Here is a 20,740-nt window from a genome sequence, read left to right as displayed (position 1 = left end):
TCATTCTGATCTAGGATCAGCCCGTCCGTGTCATCTTATTCATTCTGATCTAGGATCAGCCCCCCCGTCCATGTCATCTTATTCATTATGATGTAAAATCCTAGATCAGCACTCCTACTCTGAGGCTTGATGCATATGACTCCAGGATGATTTTTCTGAACTGTTTCCATGCTGTCTTTGTCCTGACAGTGAGGCTAAGTGTAAGGACCTGTAACCTCTGACCCTGTGTCTCTGCTTCCTGTCTCCAGACCAGCTGGGGTGCGTGGCGGAGGAGGAGGGGCGTGACATGGTGTCTGACGTAGAGTCTGTCATCACGTTCTACTGTAAGTCCCGAAACATCACCTTCACCCCTGACCTCTCCTGGCCACACCTCCTCAAACCCCTGCTGGGCCTGCAGCTGCCCCGCTCCGATCTCTACAACTGCTTCTACGCCATCATGAATAAATATATCCCACGGTGAGACACACCTCTACAATAGATATATATAATATATATATATATATAATTATATACCACGGACAGACACACACCTCTACAATAGATATATACCACGGACAGACAGACACACACCTCTACAATAGATATATACCACAGACAGACACACACCTCTACAATAGATATATACCACGGACAGACACACACCTCGACAATAGATATATACCACGGACAGACACACACCTCTACAATAGATATATACCACGGACAGACACACACCTCTACAATAGATATATACCACGGACAGACACACACCTCGACAATAGATATATACCACGGACAGACACACACCTCTACAATAGATATATACCACGGACAGACAGACACACACCTCTACAATAGATATATACCACGGACAGACACACACCTCTACAATAGATATATACCACGGACAGACAGACACACACCTCTACAATAGATATATATAATATATATATATATATAATTATATACCACGGACAGACACACACCTCTACAATAGATATATACCACGGACAGACAGACACACACCTCTACAATAGATATATACCACGGACAGACACACACCTCGACAATAGATATATACCACGGACAGACACACACCTCTACAATAGATATATACCACGGACAGACACACACCTCTACAATAGATATATACCACGGACAGACACACACCTCGACAATAGATATATACCACGGACAGACACACACCTCTACAATAGATATATACCACGGACAGACAGACACACACCTCTACAATAGATATATACCACGGACAGACAGACACACACCTCTACAATAGATATATACCACAGACAGACACACACCTCTACAATAGATATATACCACGGACAGACACACACCTCGACAATAGATATATACCACGGACAGACACACCTCTACAATAGATATATACCACGGACAGACACACACCTCTACAATAGATATATACCACGGACAGACACACACCTCGACAATAGATATATACCACGGACAGACAGACACACACCTCTACAATAGATATATACCACAGACAGACACACACCTCTACAATAGATATATACCACGGACAGACACACACCTCGACAATAGATATATACCACGGACAGACACACCTCTACAATAGATATATACCACGGACAGACACACACCTCTACAATAGATATATACCACGGACAGACACACCTCTACAATAGATATATACCACGGACAGACACACCTCTACAATAGATATATACCACGGACAGACACACACCTCTACAATAGATATATACCACGGACAGACACACACCTCGACAATAGATATATACCACGGACAGACACAACTCTACAATAGATATATACCACAGACAGACACACACCTCTACAATAGATATATACCACGGACAGACACACACCTCGACAATAGATATATACCACGGACAGACACAACTCTACAATAGATATATACCACAGACAGACACACACCTCTACAATAGATATATACCACGGACAGACACACACCTCGACAATAGATATATACCACGGACAGACACAACTCTACAATAGATATATACCACAGACAGACACACACCTCGACAATAGATATATACCACGGACAGACACACACCTCTACAATAGATATATACCACGGACACACACACCTCTACAATAGATATATACCACGGACAGACAGACACACACCTCTACAATAGATATATACCACGGACAGACAGACACACACCTCTACAATAGATATATACCACGGACAGACAGACACACCTCTACAATAGATATATACCACGGACAGACACACCTCTACAATAGATATATACCACGGACAGACAGACACCTCTACAATAGATATATACCACGGACAGACACACACCTCTACAATAGATATATACCACGGACAGACACACACCTCTACAATAGATATATACCACGGACAGACACACCTCTACAATAGATATATACCACGGACAGACACACCTCTACAATAGATATATACCACGGACAGACACACCTCTACAATAGATATATACCACGGACAGACACACCTCTACAATAGATATATACCACGGACAGACAGACACACACCTCTACAATAGATATATACCACGGACAGACACACACCTCTACAATAGATATATACCACGGACAGACACACACCTCTACAATAGATATATACCACAGACAGACACACACCTCTACAATAGATATATACCACAGACAGACACACACCTCTACAATAGATATATACCACAGACAGACACACACCTCTACAATAGATATATACCACGGACAGACACACACCTCTACAATAGATATATACCACGGACAGACACACACCTCTACAATAGATATATACCACGGACAGACAGACACCTCTACAATAGATATATACCACGGACAGACACACCTCTACAATAGATATATACCACGGACACACACACCTCTACAATAGATATATACCACGGACAGACACACCTCTACAATAGATATATACCACGGACACACACACCTCTACAATAGATATATACCACGGACAGACAGACACACACCTCTACAATAGATATATACCACGGACAGACACACACCTCTACAATAGATATATACCACGGACAGACACACCTCTACAATAGATATATACCACGGACAGACACACCTCTACAATAGATATATACCACGGACAGACACACACACCTCTACAATAGATATATACCACGGACAGACACACACACCTCTACAATAGATATATACCACGGACAGACACACACCTCTACAATAGATATATACCACGGACAGACACACACCTCTACAATAGATATATACCACGGACAGACACACCTCTACAATAGATATATACCACGGACAGACACACACCTCTACAATAGATATATACCACGGACAGACACACACCTCTACAATAGATATATACCACGGACAGACACACACCTCTACAATAGATATATACCACGGACAGACACACACCTCTACAATAGATATATACCACGGACAGACACACCTCTACAATAGATATATACCACGGACAGACACACCTCTACAATAGATATATACCACGGACAGACACACACCTCTACAATAGATATATACCACGGACAGACACACACCTCTACAATAGATATATACCACGGACAGACACACCTCTACAATAGATATATACCACGGACAGACACACCTCTACAATAGATATATACCACGGACAGACACACACCTCTACAATAGATATATACCACGGACAGACACACACCTCTACAATAGATATATACCACGGACAGACACACACCTCTACAATAGATATATACCACGGACAGACAGACACACCTCTACAATAGATATATACCACGGACAGACACACACCTCTACAATAGATATATACCACGGACAGACAGACACACCTCTACAATAGATATATACCACGGACAGACAGACACACACCTCTACAATAGATATATACCACGGACAGACAGACACACACCTCTACAATAGATATATACCACGGACAGACAGACACACACCTCTACAATAGATATATACCACGGACAGACAGACACACACCTCTACAATAGATATATACCACGGACAGACAGACCTCTACAATAGATATATACCACGGACAGACACACACCTCTACAATAGATATATACCACCATTGTGTTGAAGCTAACACCTCCATCTTGGCTCTCCCCCACCATTGTGTTTAAGCCAACACCTCCATCTTGGAACTCCCCCACCATTGTGTTGAAGCCAACACCTCCATCTTGGCTCTCCCCCAACATTGTGTTTAAGCCAACACCTCCATCTTGGAACTCCCCCACCATTGTGTTGAAGCCAACACCTCCATCTTGGAACTCCTCCACCATTGTGTTTAAGCCAACACCTCCATCTTGGAACTCCCCCACCATTGTGTTTAAGCCAACACCTCCATCTTGGAACTCCCCCACCATTGTGTTTAAGCCAACACCTCCATCTTGGAACTCCCCCACCATTGTGTTTAAGCCAACACCTCCATCTTGGAACTCCCCCACCATTGTGTTTAAGCCAACACCTCCATCTTGGAACTCCCCCACCATTGTGTTTAAGCCAACACCTCCATCTTGGAACTCCCCCACCATTGTGTTTAAGCCAACACCTCCATCTTGGAACTCCCCCACCATTGTGTTTAAGCCAACACCTCCATCTTGGAACTCCCCCACCATTGTGTTTAAGCCAACACCTCCATCTTGGCTCTCCCCCACCATTGTGTTGAAGCCAACACCTCCATCTTGGAACTCCCCCACCATTGTGTTGAAGCCAACACCTCCATCTTGGAACTCCCCCACCATTGTGTTTAAGCCAACACCTCCATCTTGGCTCTCCCCCACCATTGTGTTTAAGCCAACACCTCCATCTTGGAACTCCCCCACCATTGTGTTTAAGCCAACACCTCCATCTTGGCTCTCCCCCACCATTGTGTTTAAGCCAACACCTCCATCTTGGAACTCCCCCACCATTGTGTTTAAGCCAACACCTCCATCTTGGAACTCCCCCACCATTGTACGTTTGCAGGAAGCTATAGAAATGCATGTATTAATGTCTACATAAATGTATACCATGTTTATTCTCTTAGACACCTTAATGCATACTGTACATTATATTATACATGCTGACTGTTTAATAACACGAGGTGTAACGGTACGTCTTCCTGTCCAGGGACTGTGTAGCGAAGGGCCGTCCGTTCCACCTGTACAGACTGCTGCTTCAGTATCATGAACCAGAACTCTGCTCCTTCCTCGACACCAAGAAGATCACCCCAGACTCCTACACTATACACTGGGTATGTCTATCTAACCCCAGACTGGGTATGTCTATCTAACCCCAGACTGGGTAAGTCTATCTAACCCCAGACTGGGTATGTCTATCTAACCCCAGACTGGGTATGTCTATCTAACCCCAGACTGGGTATGTCTATCTAACCCCAGACTGGGTATGTCTATCTAACCCCAGACTGGGTATGTCTATCTAACCCCAGACTGGGTATGTCTATCTAACCCCAGACTGGGTATGTCTATCTAACCCCAGACTGGGTATGTCTATCTAACCCCAGACTGGGTATGTCTATCTAACCCCAGACTGGGTATGTCTATCTAACCCCAGACTGGGTATGTCTATCTAACCCCAGACTGGGTATGTCTATCTAACCCCAGACTGGGTATGTCTATCTAACCCCAGACTGGGTATGTCTATCTAACCCCAGACTGGGTATGTCTATCTAACCCCAGACTGGGTATGTCTATCTAACCCCAGACTGGGTATGTCTATCTAACCCCAGACTGGGTATGTCTATCTAACCCCAGACTGGGTATGTCTATCTAACCCCAGACTGGGTATGTCTATCTAACCCCAGACTGGGTACGTCTATCTAACCCCAGACTGGGTATGTCTATCTAACCCCAGACTGGGTATGTCTATCTAACCCCAGACTGGGTATGTCTATCTAACCCCAGACTGGGTATGTCTATCTAACCCTACACTCTGGGTAACCCCAGACTGGGTATGTCTATCTAACCCCAGACTGGGTATGTCTATCTAACCCCAGACTGGGTATGTCTATCTAACCCCAGACTCCTACACTATACACTGGGTATGTCTATCTAACCCCAGACTGGGTATGTCTATCTAACCCCAGACTGGGTATGTCTATCTAACCCCAGACTGGGTATGTCTATCTAACCCCAGACTGGGTATGTCTATCTAACCCCAGACTGGGTATGTCTATCTAACCCCAGACTCCTACATCTAACAGACTGGGTATGTCTATCTAACCCCAGACTGGGTATGTCTATCTAACCCCAGACTGGGTATGTCTATCTAACCCCAGACTGGGTATGTCTATCTAACCCCAGACTGGGTATGTCTATCTAACCCCAGACTGGGTATGTCTATCTAACCCCAGACTGGGTATGTCTATCTAACCCCAGACTGGGTATGTCTATCTAACCCCAGACTGGGTATGTCTATCTAACCCCAGACTGGGTATGTCTATCTAACCCCAGACTGGGTATGTCTATCTAACCCCAGACTGGGTATGTCTATCTAACCCCAGACTGGGTATGTCTATCTAACCCCAGACTGGGTATGTCTATCTAACCCCAGACTGGGTATGTCTATCTAACCCCAGACTGGGTATGTCTATCTAACCCCAGACTGGTATGTCTATCTAACCCCAGTACACTATACACTGGGTATGTCTATCTAACCCCAGACTGGGTATGTCTATCTAACCCCAGACTGGGTATGTCTATCTAACCCCAGACTCTAACCCCAGACTGGGTATGTCTATCTAACCCCAGACTGGGTATGTCTATCTAACCCCAGACTGGGTATGTCTATCTAACCCCAGACTGGGTATGTCTATCTAACCCCAGACTGGGTATGTCTATCTAACCCCAGACTCCTACACTATACACTGGGTATGTCTATCTAACCCCAGACTCCTACACTATACACTGGGTATGTCTATCTAACCCCAGACTGGGTATGTCTATCTAACCCCAGACTGGGTATGTCTATCTAACCCCAGACTCCTACACTATACACTGGGTATGTCTATCTAACCCCAGACTGGGTATGTCTATCTAACCCCAGACTGGGTATGTCTATCTAACCCCAGACTGGGTATGTCTATCTAACCCCAGACTCCTACACTATACACTGGGTATGTCTATCTAACCCCAGACTGGGTATGTCTATCTAACCCCAGACTCCTACACTATACACTGGGTATGTCTATCTTACCCCAGACTCCTACACTATACACTGGGTATGTCTATCTAACCCCAGACTGGGTATGTCTATCTAACCCCAGACTCCTACACTATACACTGGGTATGTCTATCTAACCCCAGACTGGGTATGTCTATCTAACCCCAGACTGGGTATGTCTATCTAACCCCAGACTCCTACACTATACACTGGGTATGTCTATCTTACCCCAGACTCCTACACTATACACTGGGTATGTCTATCTAACCCCAGACTGGGTATGTCTATCTTACCCCAGACTCCTACACTATACACTGGGTATGTCTATCTAACCCCAGACTGGGTATGTCTATCTAACCCCAGACTCCTACACTATACACTGGGTATGTCTATCTAACCCCAGACTGGGTATGTCTATCTAACCCCAGACTGGGTATGTCTATCTAACCCCAGACTGGGTATGTCTATCTAACCCCAGACTCCTACACTATACACTGGGTATGTCTATCTAACCCCAGACTCCTACACTATACACTGGGTATGTCTATCTAACCCCAGACTGGGTATGTCTATCTAACCCCAGACTGGGTATGTCTATCTAACCCCAGACTCCTACACTATACACTGGGTATGTCTATCTAACCCCAGACTGGGTATGTCTATCTAACCCCAGACTCCTACACTATACACTGGGTATGTCTATCTAACCCCAGACTGGGTATGTCTATCTAACCCCAGACTCCTACACTATACACTGGGTATGTCTATCTTACCCCAGACTCCTACACTATACACTGGGTATGTCTATCTAACCCCAGACTGGGTATGTCTATCTAACCCCAGACTGGGTATGTCTATCTAACCCCAGACTGGGTATGTCTATCTAACCCCAGACTCCTACACTATACACTGGGTATGTCTATCTAACCCCAGACTCCTACACTATACACTGGGTATGTCTATCTAACCCCAGACTGGGTATGTCTATCTAACCCCAGACTGGGTATGTCTATCTAACCCCAGACTCCTACACTATACACTGGGTATGTCTATCTAACCCCAGACTCCTACACTATACACTGGGTATGTCTATCTAACCCCAGACTGGGTATGTCTATCTAACCCCAGACTCCTACACTATACACTGGGTATGTCTATCTAACCCCAGACTCCTACACTATACACTGGGTATGTCTATCTAACCCCAGACTGGGTATGTCTATCTAACCCCAGACTCCTACACTATACACTGGGTATGTCTATCTAACCCCAGACTCCTACACTATACACTGGGTATGTCTATCTAACCCCAGACTGGGTATGTCTATCTAACCCCAGACTGGGTATGTCTATCTAACCCCAGACTGGGTATGTCTATCTAACCCCAGACTGGGTATGTCTATCTAACCCCAGACTCCTACACTATACACTGGGTATGTCTATCTAACCCCAGACTGGGTATGTCTATCTAACCCCAGACTCCTACTATCTATACAGACTGGGTATGTCTATCTAACCCCAGACTGGGTATGTCTATCTAACCCCAGACTGGGTATGTCTATCTAACCCCAGACTCCTACACTATACACTGGGTATGTCTATCTAACCCCAGACTCCTACACTATACACTGGGTATGTCTATCTAACCCCAGACTCCTACACTATACACTGGGTAAGTCTATCTTACCCCAGACTCCTACACTATACACTGGGTATGTCTATCTAACCCCAGACTGGGTATGTCTATCTAACCCCAGACTGGGTATGTCTATCTAACCCCAGACTGGGTATGTCTATCTAACCCCAGACTGGGTATGTCTATCTAACCCCAGACTGGGTATGTCTATCTAACCCCAGACTGGGTATGTCTATCTAACCCCAGACTCCTACACTATACACTGGGTATGTCTATCTAACCCCAGACTGGGTATGTCTAACCCCAGACTATCTAACCCCAGACTGGGTATGTCTATCTAACCCCAGACTGGGTATGTCTATCTAACCCCAGACTGGGTATGTCTATCTAACCCCAGACTGGGTATGTCTATCTAACCCCAGACTGGGTATGTCTATCTAACCCCAGACTCCTACACTATACACTGGGTATGTCTATCTAACCCCAGACTGGGTATGTCTATCTAACCCCAGACTGGGTATGTCTATCTAACCCCAGACTGGGTATGTCTATCTAACCCCAGACTGGGTATGTCTATCTAACCCCAGACTCCTACACTATACACTGGGTATGTCTATCTAACCCCAGACTGGGTATGTCTATCTAACCCCAGACTGGGTATGTCTATCTAACCCCAGACTGGGTATGTCTATCTAACCCCAGACTGGGTATGTCTATCTAACCCCAGACTGGGTATGTCTATCTAACCCCAGACTGGGTATGTCTATCTAACCCCAGACTGGGTATGTCTATCTAACCCCAGACTCCTACACTATACACTGGGTATGTCTATCTAACCCCAGACTGGGTATGTCTATCTAACCCCAGACTGGGTATGTCTATCTAACCCCAGACTGGGTATGTCTATCTAACCCCAGACTGGGTATGTCTATCTAACCCCAGACTGGGTATGTCTATCTAACCCCAGACTCCTACACTATACACTGGGTATGTCTATCTAACCCCAGACTCCTACACTATACACTGGGTATGTCTATCTAACCCCAGACTCCTACACTATACACTGGGTATGTCTATCTAACCCCAGACTGGGTATGTCTATCTAACCCCAGACTGGGTATGTCTATCTAACCCCAGACTGGGTATGTCTATCTAACCCCAGACTGGGTATGTCATCTAGACACTGGGTATGTCTATCTAACCCCAGACTGGGTATGTCTATCTAACCCCAGACCTACACTATACCCCAGACTGGGTATGTCTATCTAACCCCAGACTGGGTATGTCTATCTAACCCCAGACTCCTACACTATACACTGGGTATGTCTATCTTACCCCAGACTCCTACACTATACACTGGGTATGTCTATCTAACCCCAGACTGGGTATGTCTATCTAACCCCAGACTGGGTATGTCTATCTAACCCCAGACTGGGTATGTCTATCTAACCCCAGACTGGGTATGTCTATCTAACCCCAGACTGGGTATGTCTATCTAACCCCAGACTGGGTATGTCTATCTAACCCCAGACTGGGTATGTCTATCTAACCCCAGACTCCTACACTATACACTGGGTATGTCTATCTAACCCCAGACTGGGTATGTCTATCTAACCCCAGACTGGGTATGTCTATCTAACCCCAGACTGGGTATGTCTATCAGACTCCTAACCCCAGACTGGGTATGTCTATCTAACCCCAGACTGGGTATGTCTATCTAACCCCAGACTCCTACACTATACACTGGGTATGTCTATCTAACCCCAGACTGGGTATGTCTATCTAACCCCAGACCCCTATAGACTGGGTAAGTCTATCTAACCCCAGACTCCTACACTATACACTGGGTATGTCTATCTAACCCCAGACTGGGTATGTCTATCTAACCCCAGACTGGGTATGTCTATCTAACCCCAGACTGGGTATGTCTATCTAACCCCAGACTGGGTATGTCTATCTAACCCCAGACTGGGTATGTCTATCTAACCCCAGACTGGGTATGTCTATCTAACCCCAGACTGGGTATGTCTATCTAACCCCAGACTGGGTATGTCTATCTAACCCCAGACTGGGTATGTCTATCTAACCCCAGACTGGGTATGTCTATCTAACCCCAGACTGGGTATGTCTATCTAACCCCAGACTGGGTATGTCTATCTAACCCCAGACTGGGTACATCTAACCCCAGACTGGGTATGTCTATCTAACCCCAGACTGGGTATGTCTATCTAACCCCAGACTGGGTATGTCTATCTAACCCCAGATGTCTATCTAACCCCAGACTGGGTATGTCTATCTAACCCCAGACTGGGTATGTCTATCTAACCCCAGACTGGGTATGTCTATCTAACCCCAGACTGGGTATGTCTATCTAACCCCAGACTGGGTATGTCTATCTAACCCCAGACTGGGTATGTCTATCTAACCCCAGACTCCTACACTATCTAACCCCAGACTGGGTACGTCTATCTAACCCCAGACTGGGTATGTCTATCTAACCCCAGACTGGGTATGTCTATCTAACAGACTGGGTATGTCTATCTAACCCCAGACTGGGTATGTAACCCTATCTGGGTATGTCTATCTAACCCCAGACTGTATGTCTACCCCAGACTGGGTATCTAACCCCAGACTGGGTATGTAACCCCAGACCCCAGACCCCAGACTGGGTATAACCCCAGACTGGGTATGTCTATCTAACCCCAGACTGGGTATGTCTATCTAACCCCAGACTGGGTACTGGGTATGTCTATCTAACCCCAGACTGGGTATGTCTATCTAACCCCAGACTGGGTATGTAACCCCAGACTGGGTATGTCTATCTAACCCCAGACTGGGTATGTCTATCTAACCCCAGACTGGGTACACTAACAGACTGGGTATGTCTATCTAACCCCAGACTGGGTATGTAACCCCAGACTGGGTATCTAACCCCAGACTGGGTATGTCTATCTAACCCCAGACTGGGGTATCTAACCCCAGACTGGGTATGTCTATCTAACCCCAGACTCCTACACTATACACTGGGTATGTCTATCTAACCCCAGACTGGGTATGTCTATCTAACCCCAGACTGGGTACGTCTATCTAACCCCAGACTGGGTACGTCTATCTAACCCCAGACTCTCTATCTAACCCCAGACTGGGTATGTCTATCTAACCCCAGACTGGGTATGTCTATCTAACCCCAGACTGGGTATGTCTATCTAACCCCAGACTGGGTATGTCTATCTAACCCCAGACTGGGTATGTCTATCTAACCCCAGACTGGGTACGTCTATCTAACCCCAGACTGGGTCTATCTAACCCCAGACTGGGTCTATCTAACCCCAGACTCCTACACTAATACACTGGGTATGTCTATCTAACCCCAGACTGGGTATGTCTATCTAACCCCAGACTGGGTACACTAACCCCAGACTGGGTATCTAACCCCAGACTCCTACATCTAACCCCAGACTGGGTATGTCTATCTAACCCCAGACTCCTACACTATACACTGGGTATGTCTATCTAACCCCAGACTGGGTATGTCTATCTAACCCCAGACTGGGTAAGTCTATCTAACCCCAGACTCCTACACTATACACTGGGTATGTCTATCTAACCCCAGACTGGGTATGTCTATCTAACCCCAGACTGGGTATGTCTATCTAACCCCAGACTGGGTATGTCTATCTAACCCCAGACTGGGTATGTCTATCTAACCCCAGACTGGGTATGTCTATCTAACCCCAGACTGGGTATGTCTATCTAACCCCAGACTGGGTATGTCTATCTAACCCCAGACTGGGTACGTCTATCTAACCCCAGACTGGGTATGTCTATCTAACCCCAGACTGGGTATGTCTATCTAACCCCAGACTGGGTATACACTGGGTATGTCTATCTATCTAACCCCAGACTGGGTATGTCTATCTAACCCCAGACTGGGTATGTCTATCTAACCCCAGACTGGGTATCTAACCCCAGACTGGGTATGTCTATCTAACCCCAGACTGGGTATGTCTATCTAACCCCAGACTGGGTATGTCTATCTAACCCCAGACTCCTACACTATACACTGGGTATGTCTATCTAACCCCAGACTGGGTATGTCTATCTAACCCCAGACTGGGTATGTCTATCTAACCCCAGACTGGGTATGTCTATCTAACCCCAGACTGGGTATGTCACTAACCCCAGACTGGGTATGTCTATCTAACCCCAGACTGGGTATGTCTATCTAACCCCAGACTGGGTATGTCTATCTAACCCCAGACTGGGTACGTCTATCTAACCCCAGACTGGGTATGTCTATCTAACCCCAGACTCCTACACTATCTAACCCCAGACTGGGTACGTCTATCTAACCCCAGACTGGGTATGTCTATCTAACCCCAGACTGGGTATGTCTATCTAACCCCAGACTGGGTATGTCTATCTAACCCCAGACTGGGTATGTCTATCTAACCCCAGACTGGGTATGTCTATCTAACCCCAGACTGGGTATGTCTATCTAACCCCAGACTGGGTATGTCTATCTAACCCCAGACTGGGTAAGTCTATCTAACCCCAGACTCCTACACTATACACTGGGTATGTCTATCTAACCCCAGACTGGGTATGTCTATCTAACCCCAGACTGGGTATGTCTATCTAACCCCAGACTGGGTATGTCTATCTAACCCCAGACTGGGTATGTCTATCTAACCCCAGACTGGGTAAGTCCATCTAACCCCAGACTGGGTATGTCTATCTAACCCCAGACTCCTACACTATACACTGGGTATGTCTATCTAACCCCAGACTGGGTATGTCTATCTAACCCCAGACTGGGTATGTCTATCTAACCCCAGACTGGGTAAGTCTATCTAACCCCAGACTGGGTATGTCTATCTAACCCCAGACTGGGTATGTCTATCTAACCCCAGACTGGGTAAGTCTATCTAACCCCAGACTCCTACACTATACACTGGGTATGTCTATCTAACCCCAGACTGGGTATGTCTATCTAACCCCAGACTGGGTATGTCTATCTAACCCCAGACTGGGTATGTCTATCTAACCCCAGACTGGGTATGTCTATCTAACCCCAGACTGGGTATGTCTATCTAACCCCAGACTCCTACACTATACACTGGGTATGTCTATCTAACCCCAGACTGGGTATGTCTATCTAACCCCAGACTGGGTATGTCTATCTAACCCCAGACTGGGTAAGTCTATCTAACCCCAGACTGGGTATGTCTATCTAACCCCAGACTGGGTATGTCTATCTAACCCCAGACTGGGTATGTCTATCTAACCCCAGACTGGGTAAGTCTATCTAACCCCAGACTCCTACACTATACACTGGGTATGTCTATCAAACCCCAGACTGGGTATGTCTATCTAACCCCAGACTGGGTACGTCTATCTAACCCCAGACTGGGTATGTCTATCTTACCCCAGACTGGGTATGTCTATCTTACCCCAGACTGGGTATGTCTATCTAACCCCAGACTGGGTATGTCTATCTAACCCCAGACTCCTACACTATACACTGGGTAAGTCTATCTAACCCCAGACTCCTACACTATACACTGGGTAAGTCTATCTAACCCCAGACTCCTACACTATACACTGGGTAAGTCTATCTAACCCCAGACTGGGTATGTCTATCTAACCCCAGACTGGGTATGTCTATCTAACCCCAGACTGGGTAAGTCTATCTAACCCCAGACTCCTACACTATACACTGGGTATGTCTATCTAACCCCAGACTGGGTATGTCTATCTAACCCCAGACTCCTACACTATACACTGGGTATGTCTATCTAACCCCAGACTGGGTATGTCTATCTTACCCCAGACTGGGTATGTCTATCTAACCCCAGACTGGGTAAGTCTATCTAACCCCAGACTCCTACACTATACACTGGGTATGTCTATCTAACCCCAGACTGGGTATGTCTATCTACCCCCCAGACTCCTACCCCACTATACACTGGGTATGTCTATCTAACCCCAGACTGGGTATGTCACTAACAGACTGGGTATGTCTATCTAACCCCAGACTGGGTATGTCTATCTTACCCCAGACTGGGTATGTCTATCTTACCCCAGACTGGGTATGTCTATCTTACCCCAGACTGGGTATGTCTATCTAACCCCAGACCCCTACACTATACACTGGGTATGTCTATCTAACCCCAGACTGGGTATGTCTATCTAACCCCAGACTGGGTATGTCTATCTAACCCCAGACTCCTACACTATACACTGGGTATGTCTATCTAACCCCAGACTGGGTATGTCTATCTAACCCCAGACTGGGTATGTCTATCTAACCCCAGACTGGGTATGTCTATCTAACCCCAGACTGGGTATGTCTATCTAACCCCAGACTGGGTATGTCTATCTAACCCCAGACTGGGTATGTCTATCTAACCCCAGACTGGGTATGTCTATCTAACCCCAGACTGGGTATGTCTATCTAACCCCAGACTGGGTATGTCTATCTAACCCCAGACTGGGTATGTCTATCTAACCCCAGACTGGGTATGTCTATCTAACCCCAGACTGGGTATGTCTATCTAACCCCAGACTGGGTATGTCTATCTAACCCCAGACTGGGTATGTCTATCTAACCCCAGACTGGGTACACGTCTATCTAACCCCAGACTGGGTATGTCTATCTAACCCCAGACTGGGTATGTCTATCTAACCCCAGACTGGGTATGTCTATACACTGGGTATGTCTATCTAACCCCAGACTGGGTATGTCTATCTAACCCCAGACTGGGTATGTCTATCTAACCCCAGACTGGGTATGTCTATCTAACCCCAGACTGGGTACGTCTATCTAACCCCAGACTGGGTACGTCTATCTAACCCCAGACTGGGTACGTCTATCTAACCCCAGACTGGGTATGTCTATCTAACCCCAGACTGGGTATGTCTATCTAACCCCAGACTGGGTATGTCTATCTAACCCCAGACTGGGTATGTAACCCCAGACTGGGTATGTAACCCCAGACTGGGTATGTAACCCCAGACTGGGTATGTAACCCCAGACTGGGTATGTAACCCCAGACTGGGTATGTAACCCCAGACTGGGTATGTAACCCCAGACTGGACTAACCCCAGACTGGGTATGTAACCCCAGACTGGGTATGTAACCCCAGACTGGGTATGTAACCCCAGACTGGGTATGTAACCCCAGACTGGGTATGTAACCCCAGACTGGGTATGTAACCCCAGACTGGGTATGACTAACCCCAGACTGGGTATCTAACCCCAGACTGGGTATCTAACCCCAGACTGGGTATCTAACCCCAGACTGGGTATGTCTATCTAACCCCAGACTCCTACACTATACAGACTGGGTATGTCTATCTAACCCCAGACTGGGTACGTCTATCTAACCCCAGACTGGGTACGTCTATCTAACCCCAGACTGGGTACGTCTATCTAACGCCAGACTGGGTACGTCTATCTAACCCCAGACTGGGTACGTCTATCTAACCCCAGACTGGGTATGTCTATCTAACCCCAGACTGGGTATGTCTATCTAACCCCAGACTGGGTATGTCTATCTAACCCCAGACTGGGTATGTCTATCTAACCCCAGACTGGGTACGTCTATCTAACCCCAGACTGGGTACGTCTATCTAACCCCAGACTGGGTATCTAACCCCAGACTGGGTATCTAACCCCAGACTGGGTATCTAACCCCAGACTGGGTATGTCTATCTAACCCCAGACTGGGTATCTAACCCCAGACTGGGTATCTAACCCCAGACTGGGTACTGGGTATCTAACCCCAGACTGGGTATGTCTATCTAACCCCAGACTCCTACACTATACACTGGGTATGTCTATCTAACCCCAGACTGGGTATGTCTATCTAACCCCAGACTGGGTATGTCTATCTAACCCCAGACTGGGTAAGTCTATCTAACCCCAGACTCCTACACTATACACTGGGTATGTCTATCTAACCCCAGACTGGGTACGTCTATCTAACCCCAGACTGGGTACGTCTATCTAACCCCAGACTGGGTACGTCTATCTAACCCCAGACTGGGTATGTCTATCTAACCCCAGACTGGGTATGTCTATCTAACCCCAGACTGGGTATGTCTATCTAACCCCAGACTGGGTATGTCTATCTAACCCCAGACTGGGTATGTCTATCTAACCCCAGACTGGGTATGTCTATCTAACCCCAGACTGGGTATGTCTATCTAACCCCAGACTGGGTACGTCTATCTAACCCCAGACTGGGTCTAACCCCAGACTATCTAACCCCAGACTGGGTACGTCTATCTAACCCCAGACTGGGTACGTCTATCTAACCCCAGACTGGGTAATGTCTATCTAACCCCAGACTGGGTATGTCTATCTAACCCCAGACTGGGTATGTCTATCTAACCCCAGACTGGGTATGTCTATCTAACCCCAGACTGGGTATGTCTATCTAACCCCAGACTGGGTATGTCTATCTAACCCCAGACTGGGTATGTCTATCTAACCCCAGACTGGGTATGTCTATCTAACCCCAGACTGGGTATGTCTATCTAACCCCAGACTGGGTATGTCTATCTAACCCCAGACTGGGTATGTCTATCTAACCCCAGACTGGGTATGTCTATCTAACCCCAGACTGGGTATGTCTATCTAACCCCAGACTGGGTATGTCTATCTAACCCCAGACTGGGTATGTCTATCTAACCCCAGACTGGGTACGTCTATCTAACCCCAGACTGGGTACGTCTATCTAACCCCAGACTGGGTACGTCTATCTAACCCCAGACTGGGTACGTCTATCTAACCCCAGACTGGGTACGTCTATCTAACCCCAGACTGGGTACGTCTATCTAACCCCAGACTGGGTATGTCTATCTAACCCCAGACTGGGTATGTCTATCTAACCCCAGACTGGGTATGTCTATCTAACCCCAGACTGGGTATGTCTATCTAACCCCAGACTGGGTATGTCTATCTAACCCCAGACTGGGTATGTCTATCTAACCCCAGACTCCTACACTATACACTGGGTATGTCTATCTAACCCCAGACTGGGTACGTCTATCTAACCCCAGACTGGGTATGTCTATCTAACCCCAGACTGGGTACGTCTATCTAACCCCAGACTGGGTATGTCTATCTAACCCCAGACTGGGTACGTCTATCTAACCCCAGACTGGGTACGTCTATCTAACCCCAGACTGGTACGTCTATCTAACCCCAGACTGGGTCTATCTAACCCCAGACTGGGTACGTCTATCTAACCCCAGACTGGGTATGTCTATCTAACCCCAGACTGGGGTCTATGTAACCCCAGACTGGGCACGTCTATCTAACCCCAGACTGGGTACGTCTATCTAACCCCAGACTGGGTACGTCTATCTAACCCCAGACTGGGTATGTCTATCTAACCCCAGACTGGGTATGTCTATCTAACCCCAGACTGGGTATGTCTATCTAACCCCAGACTGGGTATGTAACCCCAGACTGGGTATGTAACCCCAGACTGGGTATGTAACCCCAGACTGGGTATGTAACCCCAGACTGGGTATGTAACCCCAGACTGGGTATGTAACCCCAGACTGGGTATGTAACCCCAGACTGGGTATGTAACCCCAGACTGGGTATGTAACCCCAGACTGGGTATGTAACCCCAGACTGGGTATGTAACCCCAGACTGGGTATGTAACCCCAGACTGGGTATGTAACCCCAGACTGGGTATGTAACCCCAGACTGGGTATGTAACCCCAGACTGGGTATGTAACCCCAGACTGGGTATGTAACCCCAGACTGGGTATCTAACCCCAGACTGGGTATCTAACCCCAGACTGGGTATCTAACCCCAGACTGGGTATGTAACCCCAGACTGGGTATGTAACCCCAGACTGGGTATGTAACCCCAGACTGGGTATGTAACCCCAGACTGGGTATGTAACCCCAGACTGGGTATGTAACCCCAGACTGGGTATCTAACCCCAGACTCCTACACTATACACTGGGTATGTCTATCTAACCCCAGACTGGGTACGTCTATCTAACCCCAGACTGGGTACGTCTATCTAACGCCAGACTGGGTACGTCTATCTAACCCCAGACTGGGTACGTCTATCTAACCCCAGACTGGGTATGTCTATCTAACCCCAGACTGGGTATGTCTATCTAACCCCAGACTGGGTATGTCTATCTAACCCCAGACTGGGTATGTCTATCTAACCCCAGACTGGGTATGTCTATCTAACCCCAGACTGGGTACGTCTATCTAACCCCAGACTGGGTACGTCTATCTAACCCCAGACTGGGTATCTAACCCCAGACTGGGTATCTAACCCCAGACTGGGTATCTAACCCCAGACTGGGTATCTAACCCCAGACTGGGTATGTCTATCTAACCCCAGACTGGGTATCTAACCCCAGACTGGGTATCTAACCCCAGACTGGGTATCTAACCCCAGACTGGGTATGTCTATCTAACCCCAGACTCCTACACTATACACTGGGTATGTCTATCTAACCCCAGACTGGGTATGTCTATCTAACCCCAGACTGGGTATGTCTATCTAACCCCAGACTGGGTAAGTCTATCTAACCCCAGACTCCTACACTATACACTGGGTATGTCTATCTAACCCCCGTCTATCTAACCCCAGACTGGGTACGTCTATCTAACCCCAGACCAGACTGGAACCTATCTAACCCCAGACTGGGTATGTCTATCTAACCCCAGACTGGGTATGTCTGTCTATCTAACCCCAGACTGGGTATGTCTATCTAACCCCAGACTGGGTACGTCTATCTAACCCCAGACTGGGTACGTCTATCTAACCCCAGACTGGGTCGTCTAACCCCTATCTAACCCCAGACTGGGTATGTCTATCTAACCCCAGACTGGGTATGTCTATCTAACCCCAGACTGGGTATGTCTATCTAACCCCAGACTGGGTATGTCTATCTAACCCCAGACTGGGTATGTCTATCTAACCCCAGACTGGGTATGTCTATCTAACCCCAGACTATCTAACCCCAGACTGGGTATGTCTATCTAACCCCAGACTGGGCGTCTATCTAACCCCAGACTGGGTATGTCTATCTAACCCCAGACTGGGTACGTCTATCTAACCCCAGACTGGGTACGTCTATCTAACCCCAGACTGGGTACGTCTATCTAACCCCAGACTGGGTACGTCTATCTAACCCCAGACTGGGTACGTCTATCTAACCCCAGACTGGGTACGTCTATCTAACCCCAGACTGGGTATGTCTATCTAACCCCAGACTGGGTATGTCTATCTAACCCCAGACTGGGTATGTCTATCTAACCCCAGACTGTGTAAGTCTATCTAACCCCAGACTCCTACACTATACACTGGGTATGTCTATCTAACCCCAGACTGGGTATGTCTATCTAACCCCAGACTGGGTATGTCTATCTAACCCCAGACTGGGTATGTCTATCTAACCCCAGACTGGGTATGTCTATCTAACCCCAGACTGGGTATGTCTATCTAACCCCAGACTGGGTATGTCTATCTAACCCCAGACTGGGTATGTCTATCTAACCCCAGACTGGGTATGTCTATCTAACCCCAGACTGGGTATGTCTATCTAACCCCAGACTGTGTAAGTCTATCTAACCCCAGACTGTGTAAGTCTATCTAACCCCAGACTCCTACACTATACACTGGGTACGTCTATCTAACCCCAGACTGGGTACGTCTATCTAACCCCAGACTGGGTACGTCTATCTAACCCCAGACTGGGTACGTCTATCTAACCCCAGACTGGGTACGTCTATCTAACCCCAGACTGGGTATGTCTATCTAACCCCAGACTGGGTACGTCTATCTAACCCCAGACTGGGTACGTCTATCTAACCCCAGACTGGGTCTAAC

General features: G+C 47.1%; 1 protein-coding gene across 5 annotated transcripts in view; it reads left to right on the top strand.

The window, feature by feature from the left end:
• tbc1d23 (TBC1 domain family, member 23) overlaps window positions 1-20,740 on the top strand; it is a 142,098-nt gene that overhangs the window by 74,440 nt on the left and 46,918 nt on the right. For all 5 annotated transcript variants that reach the window (XM_052475766.1, XM_052475763.1, XM_052475764.1 and 2 more), the window contains exons 4-5: window positions 249-456; window positions 5,170-5,293. In XM_052475766.1, the coding sequence (XP_052331726.1) occupies window positions 249-456; window positions 5,170-5,293 (332 nt within the window). The remainder of the gene's footprint in view (window positions 1-248; window positions 457-5,169; window positions 5,294-20,740) is intronic.

The sequence above is a fragment of the Oncorhynchus keta genome, chromosome 22 (assembly GCF_023373465.1).
Source record: "Oncorhynchus keta strain PuntledgeMale-10-30-2019 chromosome 22, Oket_V2, whole genome shotgun sequence".
Classification (NCBI taxonomy): domain Eukaryota; kingdom Metazoa; phylum Chordata; class Actinopteri; order Salmoniformes; family Salmonidae; genus Oncorhynchus; species Oncorhynchus keta.
Note: the sequence above shows the minus strand (reverse complement) of the source record. Positions and strands in the feature narration are given on the sequence as shown.